At 47.4% G+C, this 17,758-nt stretch overlaps 1 protein-coding gene across 26 annotated transcripts in view; it reads left to right on the top strand.

Moving 5' to 3' along the window:
* Window positions 1–17,533, top strand: part of MARCHF8 (membrane associated ring-CH-type finger 8) — a 113,474-nt gene extending 95,941 nt beyond the window's left edge. For 23 of the 26 annotated variants that reach the window (XM_070229554.1, XM_023647929.2, XM_023647922.2 and 20 more), the window contains 5 exons: window positions 8,391–8,473; window positions 8,719–9,564; window positions 10,987–11,167; window positions 13,144–13,291; window positions 13,682–17,533. In XM_070229554.1, the coding sequence (XP_070085655.1) occupies window positions 8,391–8,473; window positions 8,719–9,564; window positions 10,987–11,167; window positions 13,144–13,291; window positions 13,682–13,983 (1,560 nt within the window). In that variant the 3' untranslated portion in view covers window positions 13,984–17,533. The remainder of the gene's footprint in view (window positions 1–8,390; window positions 8,474–8,718; window positions 9,565–10,986; window positions 11,168–13,143; window positions 13,292–13,681) is intronic. The other 3 variants (XM_070229590.1, XM_023647940.2, XM_070229583.1) reach the window with 1 other exon arrangement.
* The last annotated feature ends 225 nt before the right edge of the window (window positions 17,534–17,758 follow it).

Genomic DNA, 17,758 nt, shown 5'->3' with positions numbered 1-17,758 from the left:
ATAAGGCAAAATATGCCTTTCTTAATTTATACCAAAGAAAACAACTATCCTAAAGACAAGATACTTATTTTTATATTACAGAAACAAAGGGGATGAATTGGGGAAGTCGAATGGCGTCAAGTAGTGACAGCCAGCTTCACGCATGTTGCCAACACCATGTAGCCTCACTCTGGGTTCTGATGGAGCGCCATGGGAAATGTTTGGCTGTTTGGCTCCCCTTTTGCAAAGTTTGACTGTATTTTCATATATTTTTTTCTTGTGACTGGTTACAGTTTAGTTTTTGGTTAAAGCTTTATACCAGCAGTTTTCAAAATTTGGTTCTCAGTCTCTCGGAGTGGGAGGCAAAGTTGAAATCAGTTTCATAATAATACTAACACATTATTTGCCTTTTTCACTTGTTCTCTCACAAGTATGCAGTGGAGTTTCCAGGGGCTAAGTGACATACAAGATGACATCTTCTCTCTGACGCTAATGGAATGTGTGCTGGGGGTCTTGTGTTTTGAAATTTTCTAATATAGTGAAGATTCGTCAGTGTAAGCCACATAAACACCAGCTCCTCGGGGGCCTCACTAATTTTTTAGAGTGTAAAGCGGTCCTGAGACCAACAAGTTTGAGAGCCTCTGTTTTAGATCTACTACTAGAGAGACAGTCACTCCAGAGTGTACTTGTTTTGTTCACTCAACAGGTGTTCACTGAACACCTACTGTGTGTCAGGCAGTGTGTCAGGCTAAACGGCAGCAGCTTCTGAGCTAACATGTTTCGGAAACATCTTTTCATAAACCTCGATAAGTGCTATGAAAGAAATGAACAGGGTACAAGGACAGTGAATAATAAGAATGAAAAGCCCTCTTTGAGGTGAGGCTTGAGGAAGGGCCAGTAGTGCTGGGTGGGGTGTGGGAGCGTCCCCAGGAGGAGCAAGAGGGTGTGGAGTGCTGGGTGACCTACGCCATGCGGCCGAGCAGAGAGGGAGGCCGCCTGGTTGGGGCGGTGGGACCTGCGAAAGGGTTTCAAGCAGGTCTCTGAACCTTATTTTAGATTGTAGGGGGAGGACGTGTGCCTAGTAAGATTCCTGATATCATTTGTCCCCTTCTAACTCGTTTGGCTTTAGAGGAGGAGCCTTAACATTAAGTTTGGGGTCATCCTTCTTGTCTCCCGTGTTCCTGTCAGTTGCATTCTCCTGGGCTTTAGGTTCACCTGTCAGATGAGTAGCCTGGGCAGAAACCTTTCATCCCAAGTTGAGTGGACAGTGATAGCCTCTGCTGGAACAGGGCATTTCATGGTGGAGACACCTGCAGGTTTGCCCCGCAGATCATCCAGCAGCAGTTCGCATGGTAGCCTGGCTGCACGCTGGAGGCGTTCCTGGAATGGCGTGTGTCGCATTTCTACATCTCCTCTGATTTTATTTGATCCTTGCGGCAGCCCTGTGGATTACTGACCTGATTTTTAAATGATTAAACTCCTCTTCCAAGAGGGTAAGCCCTTGGGAGGTGGGTTGCTTGTGGAGTGGCCCCAGAACACAGAACGAGGACTTTGGAGTCAAAAGCCAGTGCTTTTGCCACCACCCCAGAATTTTCTCAAAGAAAAATCCTTGGAAATGAAAATATTTCGATTATATTTGAAAAGTTAAATATTTAAACTAAGTCTGTAGTAGTAAAGAGTTCTTTTGGTGATTTTGGATCTTTATATGGTTACACTTGTAGTTTCTGGGAATGTGAAGCCGTCTTTGCTCAGAAGTCATTGCCTTCAATGTAACTTATTGAAAACAAGTTATATTTGCAAGATCATCTATAGTAGCTTAAAGACCTGCTTTGGAAGATAAGCCATGAGAAAGTCTCTTCAGCTGTTGCCTTGCCTCTAGTAGTGCTATGATTAATGCCCCTCATCATGCTGGGGATATATTACTATTCGTGTCATTCTAACTCTCTCTAAAAGGCCACCAAAGAATTCAGTGTTAGTGCTACTTGCTAGGCAATACTATGAGTCATTTATAATGGAAATCATTTTAGAATTCAGTAGTTTTTATTGCATACTCTCCTTCATGAATCCTATATTGTATATATTCTATATTTACTTTTTTAATGGTCACTTTTAATTAATTGCTGTTGTGAAAGCTCGTTCTTGGCACAGCCCTTCATCAAGAGTCAATATATATTTATCAGAGCAGCCACACTGACTTCTCCTCCTTTAATTGTAGCTCATTTTTGAAGTTGAATACAACTGGGTGTTTATTTATAGAAATCAGAGTCCCTCATAAGGAAGCATTTGTTTTCACAGAGCAACTTCTGTGCTAAGTGGGAAGATTGCTAAAATGCAATCTCAGTCTGTACATTGCAGTAACTAAACACCAAGTGAGACCTTGTTTGGCTTTTATGTGAAGTGAGGCCTGCTGAGCTGGCAGTAAGGAGCAGATCACTTTGTCTTGTTTGGGAGTCGCAGGCTGTAGCATTTAGTGACCTCCTGAGCCAGAAGTAAAGGTAAGGTGATCTGGTAAGCAGAATTTCTAAAGTGACCCCCCAGAGATATCCCACCCTAATGCCCAGAGCTTGTGAATATGATGAGATATCGCTCCTATAATCATGTTATATTGCATGAGTGGAATCACATAGCTCTTAAAAGCAGAGAGCTTTCTCTGGCTCGTGGCAGAAGAGGACATGAGAGATTGGAAGCAAGAGTGGGCTCGAATATGGGCAGAGATCGATGGGGAATGCAGGCGGCCCCCGGCTGACAGCTGGCGGGGAAACAGGGCCTCATTGCTAACGCTGCACGGGACTGCACCTGCCGACAACCTGGATGAAGGTGTATTCTTCCCCAGAGGCTCCAGAAAGGAGGGAGGCCCTGAGCAGAGGATCCTGCCACACTGTGCATCCGATGACAGATTTGTGTAGTTTTAAGCCACTGAGTTGGTGGTAATTTGTTACACAGCAATAGAAATCTAATACAGGTGGCAGACGCTGTCTGTGTAGAGGAAACACCTTCTTTCTTGGGACCCGTCAGAACCCTTCACTTCTGAAATCTCTGTATTGACAATGTAACCTGTTTTCTTGATTCAACCGCCTTCTTCCTCTACTTATTTTGATGTTTTGTATTTTCTTTGTAGAAATACAGTAGTACAATGACTTTCAAATTACTTTGACCACGATCCTTTGTAAGAAATAGTTTTTACATCAAAACTCAGTTCACTCACACACATAACAGGAAGAAAAAGTTCCCCCCAAAGACTTAATCTTCATTATGTCAGATGCACGCTGACATCTCCTATTTTATTTCTTTTTTTTAAATGTAGGTCATGACCCATTAAATCGATTTCTTTACTGGTGCTCCCAGAGTTGGAAAATCGTTACAGTTGGTTGTGCTTCTGTAGTTTTATTTTACTTCTTAAACTTTCAGTTGCATGCTATTTTAAAAATGGATTTGTGTTTAGGAAATACTTGTTCATGATAAAAGTGGTGTAATGGTTGGGAAGGGTCTCCATGAAAGGTCACTGTCCTTCTCACCCAAGGTCCCTGCTCTCCTTCTGTGTTTCGGAAGAAACAACTGTTAGGACCTGGAAGTGTGTGCCTTTGCATTGATAGTCTCCACGTACCAGCGCGCATAACATGGCTCTCCCTTCTGCCTCTTCCTTCCAAGTACCCGTTACTGGGCATAATGAGCTTTCCCTTCTTTTAGTGACTGCCTGGCCTTCCTTTCTCTTGATGTACCAGTATGGACTCAGTCAGCTCCAAGCCCATTGAGGTCATGCCAGCCCTTTGCCCCCACAAACAATGCTCTACAAACCTGTTTGTGTATATGTGTGAGGATGAATTCCTAAAAGAAGAATTGCCGGGACGTGTATGTGCATTTATAATTCTGAGGGAAATTGCCAAATTGTCGTCTATGGGCGTTTGCAGTTTGCTTTCCCACCAGCAATTTGTAAGCGTGCCTGCTTCCCCAAGCTTTTGCCAACACAGGTATTATTTGATTTCTTTTTAAAAAAATGTTTTTTTTGTTGATAATAACAGTACATCTTGTGGTTTTAATTTGTATTTCTCATTGTGAGAGAGGTTAAGCATCTTTTCATGTTTTAAGAGCCATCTGTACTTTCGTTCTTGTTTTTTCCTTCCTCACTGATTCGATATACTATAATTTGAGCTCAGTGGTAAACATCAGCCGTACTTGCATCTTGCCCTCTTTCCAGTCCTTCCTCAGATTCCTCCTGGCTTAAAAGCAAGTGAACCCAACCAGACCATTTCTTGTGGGCCTATACCTGTTGATGTAAATCAGATGGGCAAATTTTGTTAGGAAACGAAATATTTTAAAAGAAGCTTTGCTGGTAGATGAAAAGAAGGCCCAGTGGACGTAAGCAACAGAGAGAAGGAGTAAGTGGTTGAGCAGACGCTTGGGAAGTAACTAGTGGACGGAGCAAGGGAAGAAAGTGAAACAGAAAGCAAGCCGGGAAGGTACAGCTGGTGTCCTGCAGTGAGAAAGTCCCTCCGATGGAAAATGGAAAATTGGTAAGCGCCTGAGAAATCTGCTTGATGCGTCTGTTGTTATGTTACCCTTCCAACAGCAGTAAGTTCTCTCAAAAGGAAACAAAAAAGGGTGAATGCCAACTTCTCCCAAGGATATATGAAAAGTGTGCTTTTCCTTATATGTTTTCAGCAGCCTTGATAAAATCATTTAAAACAATGAATCTGATAGGAAAGGCAACCACTAAGTGACTTGAGTGCAGCAAACAAATTGTCTCAAAGTGTGTGTCATTCCTAAGAAATGGGAGCAGCTGGGATTTAGGCCCAGATAGAATCCAGAGGTTTATTTGGCATAATTGTTTACAACATCTCACGAAGAGGGGATTTTTAGGAAAATTCTTTTGGAGTGAGATTGCTTTACATTCCTTTTCATGACTGGAAAGTCTCTTGTTTGAGAACCAACAAAGAGCTTCAGAAACAGAGGGCTTAAGATCTCTGGATACATTTGAATTTTCTCGTTATGAACATTTACACCTTTTATCGGTGACAGTCCTCTGTGGTCTGACCCATGTGGAGGGAGAGGGTGTTCTCCGGAGTTCTGTGTGGCACAGAGTCTCCTTTTCCCTTGAAGCTAGTACTGCCCCACGGCCTTCCACGTGCCACCTGCTCTCAGGAAGAGTGGGAGAGCTGTCCACTGCTCCAAGCCTCTGAGAGGGGCCTGCCGGCCCCTTGACTTACCTTGACTTCCCCAGCTGGATCCTGGAACTGTATTTGAAGCTATTCACTTCATTCTGTCTTTGCTGCTGTTGATCGGGCCACTCCTAAGTCCTGTACATGTGGACTGGTTCTGAACTTCAGAACGTTTAGTCGTCTTTACCTGGTAACAGAAGGACCCTCTTATGGGAGCTGTGATGGCCACATGAATCTTACTCATTTTCTCACGCTTATTGGAAAGGGATCAGGCAGGATAAGGCATTCATTGGTTTGTATTTATCTAAAACAACAATAAGTAGATTTTAAAAATTTCCTTGAAACCTTATGATCTAAGAAGAGAGACTTTTTATCTGTTTTGGGGAGGCTTCTTGAGGCTTGGACATTACCTGCTGAGAGTGTCTCGTGATGTTTTTTGTGAGATTGGACAGGATGAAATGAAAGCAGAAACGTAGATAGAGGATGCTGAGAGTGTTCCTGTTTCCTAAGTAAACAGAGAGCTGGGGCTTGGGACTGATGCCGCTGTCTCGCAGACTCGATGCTCTGCTGCAAGTACAGACACGGCTGTGTGTGAGCTCCCCATGATACACCTGACACAGGGAATCCTGGGGACGTGGTCACGCTCCTGTCGTGTGTATGGACAGTCTGGCTGCTTCCTCCATGTAGTCTTTTTCTGCTCTGAGGCTCTGCCCTCCTATGTCTGAGCAATCCCCCATTACAGGCATAGGATAATGTCTTCGTTACCCCAGACTTCCCTGTTTGACATGGATTACTTCAAGTTCAAGGAGTGAGAGGCTATTTGTCTTGATTTCAGCTTCCCATCTGAGACCTCGCTCCTCCCAGGACACTGATCCTGAGAGGGCCTCATTCTCCTCCCATAGGGTTTGCCTTCCCTTTAGAATACAGGAAAGTGTGCATGGTTTCAGGAGGATCATGTCCTTACAAAGACAACAGGGAGGGAGATGACTGGGTAACTCCCCGTCTCCTGGATGAGCAGTGTACTCTTCTGTGCCTCGTGTGGGGAGGGAGTTCCTTCTCCACCTCAGTCCAAGCAACCAAACTTGACCCAGCAACATACGGGGAGGAGAGCTGACCTCCTAGCTCAAAGACAGGACAAGAATGTAAATATAACTGGACATTCCTGTCCTCCTTCCCTCTGGGGCCTCCTTGGGGAGGCATGGTGACAGCTCTCTCTTCTCTACAATACACCATGACCAGCTTGTGGTCTTCATGATACGTTTCTGGCCTTGCCTACAGATGCTGAACAGAGCTGGTCACCTTCAGAAGTAAAAGAAGGGAGAAGAAGTTCAAGAAGTCTTTTTGTCTCAGAATGGGGGTAGGACCGAATATCAGAGAACAGGCAGATTGTAGGAGTTTGGGACCTTAGTGTGGCGACCCTCAGCCTTCTTCCCTGTAGTGATAAACAGGAAAAGCCCTGTGTGCTCATCTCGGGAGTCGAGACAGCAGAACACTAGCCAGGCTGGGGCAGAGGAGCCCCCAGGGGTGGAACGTGTGATGGCCACCCAGACGGAAGGCGCTTATGCAATGGGAAGGTAACAGCATAACATCCATGTGGGTCCCGAGACCCCTCTCAGTTTGAGGAAAAATCGTGACGAAGTAGTGACAGGTCATTTTGGGGATGTCATTTTCGTGTCTCCAAATGAATTAAACTTTAGATTCTTAAGAACTTTGACCAGTAATGCTTTCAAAGAAAAGAATGTATTCATAGGCACATTCAGTTAGGAAATAAACATGCCTTCTTTGGTGACTCAGAAGATGTGGTAACTGAGTAATGCAGCATGATTTTAGTATATACATGTGACATCAGAACACGTAACCTATTGGATCAGGTTTCTTGAGGCTGAGTTGGATTTAAAATGATGTTTAATCCCTTTGCTGGGGAGCAGGAAGAGCAGTCCCATGAACACCTCCATCAGACTACCATCCCTGGCTCTCTTCAGGCTGGTGCATTTGCTGGAGAGGGAAGACAGGGAGAGTTTCTGAACAGTGGTGCCACCTGTCCTAGTGGCTGACCCATGTCAGGGTCCTGTAGCTGGAGTAGCAGGATGAGAGTACACCCCTGGGAGTGGCACTTAGCAAGAGTGGGCTAGGTCTCAGCCGAGGAGTTGTGGACCAGAGTGGGGCTTCCCTGAATCAGGGAAAAGGACTAAGGGCCACTTGAGTGGGCCTGGGGAAGGGGGGGAGGTGATGCAAGCTTGCTTTTGATAACAGACTCATAGCACTGTTGTCCTGTGGCTGTTTAGGTTGCATGGAGCAGGTGCTCACTCAGGCTAACTGTCCTAAGGAGGTGAGAACACGTTTATATGAAAAGGCATGGGGCCATGAGGGCCATGGAAACTCAGGAATCTGAGCCTTGATAAGGCTTAGCAAGGGTCCCGCAGAGGCTGGAGTGGGAGGCTGGGGGACCCTCTAGTGGTGATTTTGCATCCTAAGCTCAGCTATACTCACTCTTCCTGTTTCTCTCTGTCCTCTTCTCTTCCCACTGTGGTGCTTCCTCACCCTTCTAGGTCTTTTCTCTAATTTTGGCTAGTTCACGACCCCTCAGAGCCCCTACTCTATCTCATGACCTCTTGCTATACTTTTCTTTCAGATTTACAGTGTCTTGATTGTTTTCTTAATTCATAATCCCAAGATTAGAACTCGTGGGAGCATTCTGTGCTCAGCCCCCTCCTGGGCCTGGGTAGCTATGGATTGGCCGCCCTGTGGTCAGGTAGGCCTCCCCTTTGTATGAAGAGCTCTGGCAAGGTAGCGAAGTTTCATGGACCAGCGTGAGGCTGTGAGTAGGAGGGTGCTCTTACCTTCTGCCAGCCTTGATTAGGCTCATCCCAGGGAGCAGGTTAAAGAGTGCTGGCATGGGGAAGCCAGTGCTGCCAGGGATGGTACCTCACCTTTCTTTTGTATTTGCATACACCTTGTAAGTCCTTGGTTTCTTGACTTATGTATGAACTAGTGCAATTTAGATGCTTAGGGAATAAATGACCACTCAATCTGCAGATTGGTGGTGCTGTTCCAGAGTCTCAAATCTTTCTTGGCTACACTTCTACCCCAGATAAGAAGAATGCCATCTGATTTGTCTTTACCTGCTGTCACTCACTGAGCAATAGGAAATAGCAGACATTCTTAGATTCTCTACCCATTGCCACTCAGAAGGAGGTGGTGTTCATGGTCCCCTTGACTCTTTCCTGAAAACTGATCGGATGTGTGTCATTGCAGGCTGGAGGTCCTCCACTGGCGTCAGCTCCAGGGTCCACCTTCCCTCGCACTTCTGTCACGCCATCCAGTCAGGACATCTGCAGGTAATACTCTGCTTCAGATGCTACGATGGGTCACGTGCATCCCAGAAATAGGCATTAGTGTCTGTAGGTTCTCCGTTTCCCATTTGCTTGGTCAATATGCCTCTACTCTAAACAGTTGACCCAGTTTTCTGTGCTGTTTGCTCACCCAGTTACCACACGAGTCTCATCTCTTCACTTCGATGTCTATTCTCTTGTAAAATTGTTTTTACTTTCTGTGCTTTTATTCCACTGTTCTCTGCATGCAGTTCCAGTGCAGTGTTTTCTGAGTGTTGTCACCACAGTCCCATGCAGTCTGCTGTTGTCTTGAAAGCTCCTCAATGCCAGAGTTCTCTGACACAAGGGCTCACTGTGACAGTTCTCTGTAAAGACACATTGCAGGCATCAAAGAGAAATTCCTGTGGTTCAGAATGGGTCCAGGTGTCAAAGCCTGCTAAAAATACCAAAGCCAGAAGAACACTAAAGTTCTCAAAATCTCTAAACGATATGGGCGAGAAGGCCCAGGATACTTTGGGAAGTTTTGACTATGTGGAAAGAACTTGCTCTGAAGGGAAACTGATACTCCCCCAGGATCTGTGTCTCAGAATTAACAGGTTCCATCCTAAAGAAAAAAGAACACTGAGTTGCAAACCTCTTGGCAATTCCAAACATTCTTGTGTTTCATCCCTTTCTGCCAATCATTCAATGGCCTCAGAGGTGGAAGCTGGTAAGGGGGGCATGCACGTCCCGCTTTTGGAAGAGAAGGCAGATGGCGAGGCCATGTCCAGAAGCCGGCGACTGCTCCGGTACTTGTTCTCACTCTCGCACGGCTCGAGTGCCAGCAGCCTGCAGAGGTTCCACGAGCTGGAGAGTTGTGCCACCCACCTGCACACCACCAAGTCCTCCAGCGGGCTGGCAGGGAGCGTGGGCATCTGCTCCGACGAAATGGGAGATGACGATGTCTTTGAGGACAGCACATCTGCAAAACTGAAGAGCAAGGTCCTGCGGGCACCCCTCTGCTCAGTGGAGAAGGACAGTGACCTGGATTGCCCTTCTCCCCTCTCTGAAAAATGCCCCCCCATTTCTCCTGTGTCCGCGTCAGGGGATGCCTGCAGGTTGGTTTGCCAAGAACCACCATTCTGGCCATCTCTGCATCCCACCTCCATGGCCTCATCTTGCTTTAATATGTGAAGTTTCAGGAAAATGAAGTAATAGGCAGTTGTAGACAATTACGGGTTAATAGTTTTCTCCAGACGAAGGGAGTATTGGTAATCATTTGAAAATCAATTTTTATGACATGGGTCTCAAGTTAGTTTCACAAATGATAAAGAGGAAGAAGCTACACATATTAAAGGCCAAGCTGACTCTTCTCAACTAAGAATAAGTAGACTTTGCATAAAGAAATTGGAAGAAAGAAAATAGTATCTCCAGTTTTCTAGCTTGATGGTCTAGATATTAAGCATTGGCTGCCCCCCTTGGCCTCATTTCCACCCCTTGCTCCACCTGTAACACAATGTGCATGGGAGAGGCTGTACTTCAGCAGCTCCTTCCTGCCTTCTTTTTAACTTGGATCCAGCCACCTCTACCCACATCCTAACTCCACTTCCCACCTTCACTTTACCGTATGTAGCATCCTTGTCTCGCCTCCAAAATCTTTCCGAATTCCGTTTTTGTCTGTGTCTTCCCCCTTCCAACCCTTTCCCCAGTTGCCCCTCCTCAGGCCACCTGTTACTCCTAACAGTTGGCTCAGAAACCCCTCTCGCAGAAGCGAACAGCTGAGAACCCGGCCAGGGCCCGAGCCCAGCTCCTGTCAGCCAGTGTGCGTACCTCCTCTCCAGCTGCTGGAAAGACCTTTCTGTTTCTCAGAAGCCCATTCAGTTCCTTGAGGTTTGCAGCTGTATCCTCTTGCATGCACCCTTAGAAATAATGATTTAGAATTCTCACTTATTGCTGTGAGTGGTCCTGACAAAAGAAATGAAATTGCAGCACCTTATAATGGTTTTTTAGGCCCAGGAGAGTGCTGTGATTTTTCTGTTCACCCTCTGAGAGAGGACGGAAACGTGTAGTTGTGGTGTGTGACGGTGAGCTCAGGGATTGTAGCCAGAAAGCAAATTTCGTCATCATCTTAAGTCACTGGTATTTTTGGAAGGTAGAATGCCAGTTTTGTTTTACACAGAATGTTTTCCTCTAATAATTTTAACATCTTAAGTTCTGGACGATGCTTTCATGTTGCCTTAAATTCGTCTATCACTGAAGTTTTTAAGTTTTACCAAAAATGACTGCTTTGTCATTTCTTATATCATTTTTTCTTCTCTGATGCCAAATGCCATCCAGACTTTCCATGTCGGTGCGGTAAGCTAGACATTTTTAGTTTGTAGTAATTGTTCTCATTTGTGTTTGTATGTTTTTGTGCTTGTAGTCACTTCTGTGATGTCTGTTTCTGCAAGTTTTCTTTGGGGAGATTGACCTTCCATTGAAGCGTCATCTTCCCTGCCACTTGGCCCTCCTCGTAACGGCTGGCTTTCCTCCTGCTGTAGGATCTGTCACTGTGAAGGGGATGACGAGAGCCCTTTGATCACCCCCTGCCACTGCACGGGGAGCCTGCACTTCGTGCACCAGTCTTGCCTGCAGCAGTGGATCAAGAGCTCCGACACGCGCTGCTGCGAGCTGTGCAAGTACGAGTTCATCATGGAGACCAAGCTGAAGCCCCTGAGGAAAGTACGTGTGGGGACACCCCAGAAGTGCTTCCACCCCGCCGAGAGGAGGGCCCCTGTGGGAGTTCGCGTGCTGGGCTGGACGCAGCCGTGGCGTGCCTGTGCTCAGCTCTTTAAGAAGTGGGGGCTGGTGCATGCGCTCCTGTCCTAGGGCTTACTGGTTCTGGTACTGATTTCCAGGTCCCTCCTCCCAGGAAGAAGCTCTTTCTGACCATTCAGTCATAATGTTTTCTTCCTCCTTCAAGCTAGACTGCTTGCTTGTCTGTCAGTCACTCAGCCCTTGACCACAGACTGTTTTGTGACACCTTAATCCGCATACTCTATACGTATTAACTGTTCATGTCTTGCCTCTGATTAGGACTGTGTATGAGAGATTAGTCTCTCTCTGCAGCACAAAGCACAGTATAATGTAGTAAATTTATTTGTGTATACCTGTGATAAGTGTTTGCTGGATGGGAGGGTGAGGGGTGCATGGGAAAAGAAAGGAACACAGGCACTGGGGAAAACAGAGCTGTCATCAGTCCCCATGTCATCGCTCCTGAGGGCAGCCTCGTCCTGCACGTACCTCTCTTGTAAACAACGACTGTTTGTGTACTATCTCCCTCCCTGTGCCCAGCAGAGAAGGCTTTGTTTGGAAGAATAAGGCTTGTTCTTATCTGAAGACTTTAATATGTCAGTTGCAGGGGGAATCTCATAATCAGAGAAGAGCACATGACAGTGCTGATTACATGCTAACTTACATGGCAGTAGAGCACGTGGGACATTCAGAGGAGTACCCAGTGTGGGCTGGTGCACTGGGGAAGTAGAGTGGTGGGAGCATCATAAGATGTCTGGGTGTTGAAGCAGTTCTTGCAGGGTCAATAGGATGTGGAGGTGAAGTGAAAGGAGTTGAGAGAGGTTAGATTGTCTAGTCTCAAGAAAAGCATACACCAAAAAGGTGAGGGTGAGCATTTCAGGAGAGTGTGAAAGGCTTGAACTGAGGTGTCTTAGGAAATAGCAGGAAATCAGGGAGCAGGGGAGCATTTTAGGAAGGAAGCCAAATGAAGATACTGCATCAAACCATAGCAGAAAGCAATCTTATGTTAGAGAAGGCAGGCGCAAACTACTTAAAAAGTGTTTTGCCCCATAAAAGACATAATTTATTCAGTACCTACTCTATGCTGGTCTCTCAAGCAAGTCTTATTGCATTTTGACCAATATAGATAATCCATGAGGCTCTGCTTTCAGCTTATCCTGCACAGAACCATCTGGAAAGAGACTGTGACTAGGGCTGGCAGAGGATATGCAGAGTGTTTACACTTTGTTCTTTTTCTCTACCTTTATGTGTTTTCTTCTGATTCCGAAACTGGTAATGAAAAAGAAAATCTGGCTATTTGGAGTAAATTATTGAGCTCCTAGAGGAGATGGGACTGGCAGAGACTGCTTGTACCAGGAACTCTTAGCATCGATTTCAAGCTGTTGCTGCCAAAGTAGCAGAGGACCAAAGAGTGAGCACCTTCTGCCATTGCCTTCACGACGTAGTGTGACCCATCTGCTAGTGTGTCATGGCGTCATCAACCCTTTTTTGCCCCTTACCCATGCCAGTCAGCAAGTCAGGGAAATTTAAAATGTGCCACCCGGGTCTTGGGGCCAACATGCTGTTTTCATCGGGACTGAAACCACAGAATCCTTTATCAAGCCATTTGGTGTCTGCTTGCAAGAATAAGCAGACAAGGGGATTGCTGGTGGTGGCTCTTAGCTCATCTCAGTCCCAGCTTCTTTTCATTGCATAGAAAGTTGGCTGTAGACAGAATGCCAGTGCCTGGTACCTGGTTGAAGCCAAGTGGTTTAAAGAGAACAACTTTGGGTATTTGGGTAAATTCATCTAGGGAAAAGGGGAGGGGAGGAAAGCCAATCTTACTCATCTACAATGCTCTCACCCAATTGGAGCCCTTTACGTCTGTGGGCCTGCGCCTCATGCTCTGTGTGTTGTCTTTCCAGTGGGAGAACTTGCAGATGACGGGCAGCGAGCGCAGGAAGATCATGTGCTCAGTGATATTTCATGTCATCGCTATCGTCTGTGTGGTCTGGTCTTTGTACGTGCTCATTGACCGCACCGTTGAGGAGATCAAGCAGGGACATGCAACAGGTATGTGCTCAGAGTGAAAGCGAGCTCAGCAGAGGGCCTAGGATTGGAACAATATTCCAGATTGATTTGCAAGTCAGACCTCAACGGTCTGGGTTTCTGGAGGCAGGCATCAATTATGAGGCACCAAGCATCCTTTTTGGATGTTTCTCTTGCCGTGGGTGTTTTTAAAACCCAGAAGAGATGAAACCATGGAGAGTGAGGCCCTCCACAGACTCCCTCCTGGAAGAGCAGGATGAGAGGAGGCAGACAGCCCCTTCTGCCCCACCTGTGACGAAGCAAGATGCGATGTGTTAAGAATCGCTGGTTATGGGAAGTTCAGAAGTTGCGTTTTATTTAGTTCACATCGTAAATAAGATCTGCTGATAGGCTAACCAAGTGTTTCCCTTCCAGGAATCCTAGAGTGGCCCTTTTGGACTAAATTGGTAGTGGTGGCCATCGGCTTCACTGGCGGACTTCTTTTTATGTATGTTCAGTGCAAAGTGTACGTGCAATTATGGAAGAGACTCAAGGCTTATAACAGAGTAATCTATGTTCAAAACTGTCCAGACACAAGCAAAAAGAGTACTTTTGAAAAATCTGCACTAACAGAGCCCAACTTTGAAAATAAAGATGGACGTAGAATCTGTCATTCCGACACAAGCTCTTCTTGCACAGAACCTGAAGACACTGGAGCGGAAATCATTCACATCTGATTGTGTGGGGGTGTAGTTTGCCTGGACATCCACGAACAGCTGAAGGAAATTGTTTACTGCCAACTGTTGTACCTTTTCTTCTGTCCTTTAATAGCATAGACCGGGCAGGTGACTATTTTTAATGGCTTCTCTTTTTCTAAACCCTCCTTAGTGAATCTCCTGGAGAGTCCTCACGTCGGCTGTGCACAGCGAGGTTCCACTTCTGTAGCACGTCCATGGGAAGGGAAGGTGGAGGACCCCGTGACGCTGTGCTGGGGAGCTGGCTGGGTTCTTGCCTGTGGTCTTGAGCAGCATGAGAGAATAAAATGCCAAACCTGAGGGGAGAGCAGCAGCAGGTGGCACCCAGAGCCTGAGGCGCCGCCTCTGCCAGTTGGCAGAGGCCCCACCTTGGAGCGGAGTGTTTGGGAGCCTGGAGTCACGATGAGGCGATTTCCCTCCTCACTAAGGACTGCCCAGGGGATGAGCTCTCTCTGCTGAGGCCAATGCTACCACTGACAGGTCTCTGAGCGGACAGGGGCTGCGGTGCTCTGTGCATGGTGGCAAGTGATTCACTAAGCAAACAGCACTTTACAAAAAGAGAATCTTTATTTTGTGATATGTGTGTCCAGTGGGATCCACACTTCAAAGAACGTCTCATTTTCAAACCTTCCCTTCGTGACCCTGATTATCTCTTTTACATTGTAATAGATCTAAAGCCTTTTTGCCTTACATAGTCTGAGAAACGTGAGAAACGTGACATCCACCCTGTGTCCATAAAAGGGACTTGTCCAAAAGTGGGACAAACAGATGTGAGGCTTTTTCATAACATTTCCTGGGAGTTAATGGATGCTAAATGGCAAGTTAAGCATAATTCCTGTGGTTTCGAGCCTGTTTTATGGGAAGTCTTTATGTCATAGGCCCACTCTCAAAGTTTCTTTTTTGTCAACACTGCAAAAGAAGGGTTTATGAGATCTAAATGAAACGAGAGAAAATGAGTAATTAGAACAAAATTGAATATTTAAGACCTGTTCCTTTACAGACCCGCCTCTCCAGTGTGCTGGCTTCACGCCGAGAGGGAGTGTGCACTGCGGGGCTCCTGGACGCCTGCACCTCGGCCAGCTTCTGCGCCTGGGAGAGCCTGTGCGTCACTGCCCAGGGCAGAGGCAGACAGGCTGGCTCAGGGACGAGGGCCCGGAGTGAGCAGCGAACTGCCATGGGCCACTGTGTCACTGCCCCCAGCCACACCCCCACCCGTTTGTCGCCTTAACTGGATTGAACAGAAAGGATCCTTTAAAAGGGGCCCCTGGCCCTGCTCTCAGTCTGTTCTGTCGTCAGGGATTATCTCCTGTACCATTTTTCATAAAACAAACAAAACCAAAATCACCACCATCAAATGGCCTTTGTCCCTTTAAAAAGTCTGCTTAAAATTCTATTTTTAAAAACCAGTTTCATCGCGCCAGGCAAATAAGAGTCTCCTGCAGGAGAACAGGCCCGAGGGCCTGCAGTGTGACAGGAGGACACCCTGAGCCTCCTCTCAGGCCGCTCGAGTCCTCAGAGCCGCCTCTGGGGAGTGAGGGCCCTGAGGGTCCTGCCCTCGGGCCTGGGCCTCAGGTGCTTCATCCGCCCTGAGAAGAGGAGGAAGTGGACACAAGATGGGTCCTTTGCCTTCCCCTGTGGAAGGCCTGTGGTTTGTTTTGAAAGCCAGGAGGAGGCTGCAGGTCCCCAAGCTCGCGGGGAGGGCATGTGCTCACGGGCTTTGCCCAGCCATCTCTTCCTGCCCAGGGTCTGGCTCATCAGAATCACTGTCCTGTCTAAGGAACTGCTCGGCTGTGACCTTCCTCCAGCCACAGCCGACCCCTGAAAATAGGTCAGCCTGCCCTCTCTCTGTCTCTCAGCCACATCCAGCCTGTGCCTGTGTTCTCTGTGCCCCAAAGTGCGATTACCCACGCCCCTTCTCAGCCTGAGGACACCAGGCAGCTAGACTGTCCACTCAGGAGGGCCAAATCAGAAAAGGGTTGTCCTTGCCAGCCACTAACAGCAGGTGAGCAGTCAAGTAAAGACTGGGAGAGATTTTTAAGTGGTTCCTTTCCCCCAGTGGAACCCTTTACGCTGAACTTGAAAAGCACCGAGAGGTCCCGTAGAGAGGAAAGCGTGCTTAGGTAGGGGTGGCGCCTGGGCAGTCCCGGTGTGGCTGGCACGTCCTCTGGCAAAGGTGCCTTTCCCCATGACTGTTGTGTTGCTCCCACGCCCGGCCATATTCTCCTGGGAAGCCCTCTCTGCCTGTCAGGAAGGCCTGACCCCATCTCGTCACCTCCAGCCGAGCTCCTTAAAAGCCTTCTGCCTGTGGACAGTCTGTCCCGTGTCCTTCTTTCTTCTCCTAGAATGGCACACAGCTGCCCCCTTGCCTTTCTCTTTTATTGCAGGTTCTAGTTGAGCACATCTGACCCCATTCTTGGTCCCAGCTCCAACCTCTATCCTCCAGGGACTGACAGTGAGGCATGAAAGCCTAGCAGGGTCGTGCTGTGCTGCCATCTAGTGGGAGCAGCAGGTCTGCCAGGTGTCCCTGTAGTCTGTCAGCTTGCCCTCCAGCTTCTTTTGGGGGTTGATTATTCCCCGGGTTTTCCTCAGTTTGCACCTGGCTCCAGCGGGAGGATGGGCACTTGGCTGAGCCATACGGGTACGCGGGATGAGCTCATCCGTCTCAGGGCCAGGAGCGCTGGTAGTTGTGGGCCAGGCAAGCGGGAGGGGGAAGCAGCCTCGGGTGTCACCAGCCAGCCCTCTCTGATTTGGCCTTTACTCCCCCAAAAGTTACAGTACCATTCAAGGGCTTCTGACTTTGGCTGCCAGCAGTAATTTGTTTTTTTGTCCAAGTTTAAGATTTTTCTGGAAACCATAAAAGGCCTCTTCCTACTCCAGGCCTCTAATGTCTCTTCCTTTTTTGCTTCAATCTACTCTTTCCAATCTTATGGGTCTAGTTCCCAAACCTACCGCTGTGCCCTCCGTGGCTACGGACATGCAGGCCCCAGGCGGTTGGGCCACTGCCAGAGCCTCAGGTAATGCCGCAGGGTTGGAGCTGCTCCTGCGGCCTGGTGGGGCACAGGGTGGAGGAGGACGGGCCAGCAGGGCGAGGCCCGCAGTGCTGTGAATTGGGCCTGTGCAAATACACTTTGAAATACTTTCCCTTTTGGATCTGATTTGAAATATGCAGCTTCTGTCTCCAGCCCAAGGAAAGACCGGAACAGAGGTAAATAAAAGCATTTATCTTTGTTTGGGAAGGAATTAAGTTGTGTGGCTCATCACCTACTTAGATGCAATGTTTATAGAAAGTTGATTGTTAATAAAAACCAAATTTACACTGGCATGTGTGGGGTAGTTTCTAAAAGGCACTTCACATTTGAAGTTTTTCTTAACTTAGGAAGTTTCTAGTTACCTAAATGTCTAGTTTTGTATCCTTTTGTGTATGCTCACTGTTTCTCAGTATTACCACTTGAATAATTCTCTGTACAGGGGGGTCGTTTGCGCTATACCTGGGGTGTCTACTTGCAGCAATAAAGCATTTCTTTAAAAAGGAGCTTTACCATGCAAGTGTTTTCCTGCAGGAGGCTGCGGCGTGGGCGCACGCTCCGCAGTCCTGATCCCTTTCCGAGTTCTTCTGGCCTGCGTGTCAGGGAGGAAAATCATCCCATCTCTGGAGGTGTCTCTTCCTCAGTCTGTCCCTGCAAGGGAGGGTGGCCCCCCCAGTCACTGGTGGTTGGTGGAGAGGGAGGGTTGTGGAGGGCGTGTGGGCGCGGCAGTG

Source organism: Equus caballus, chromosome 1 (assembly GCF_041296265.1).
Source record: "Equus caballus isolate H_3958 breed thoroughbred chromosome 1, TB-T2T, whole genome shotgun sequence".
Taxonomy (NCBI): Eukaryota; Metazoa; Chordata; class Mammalia; order Perissodactyla; family Equidae; genus Equus; species Equus caballus.
This window is presented reverse-complemented; position numbering and strand designations above follow the sequence as displayed.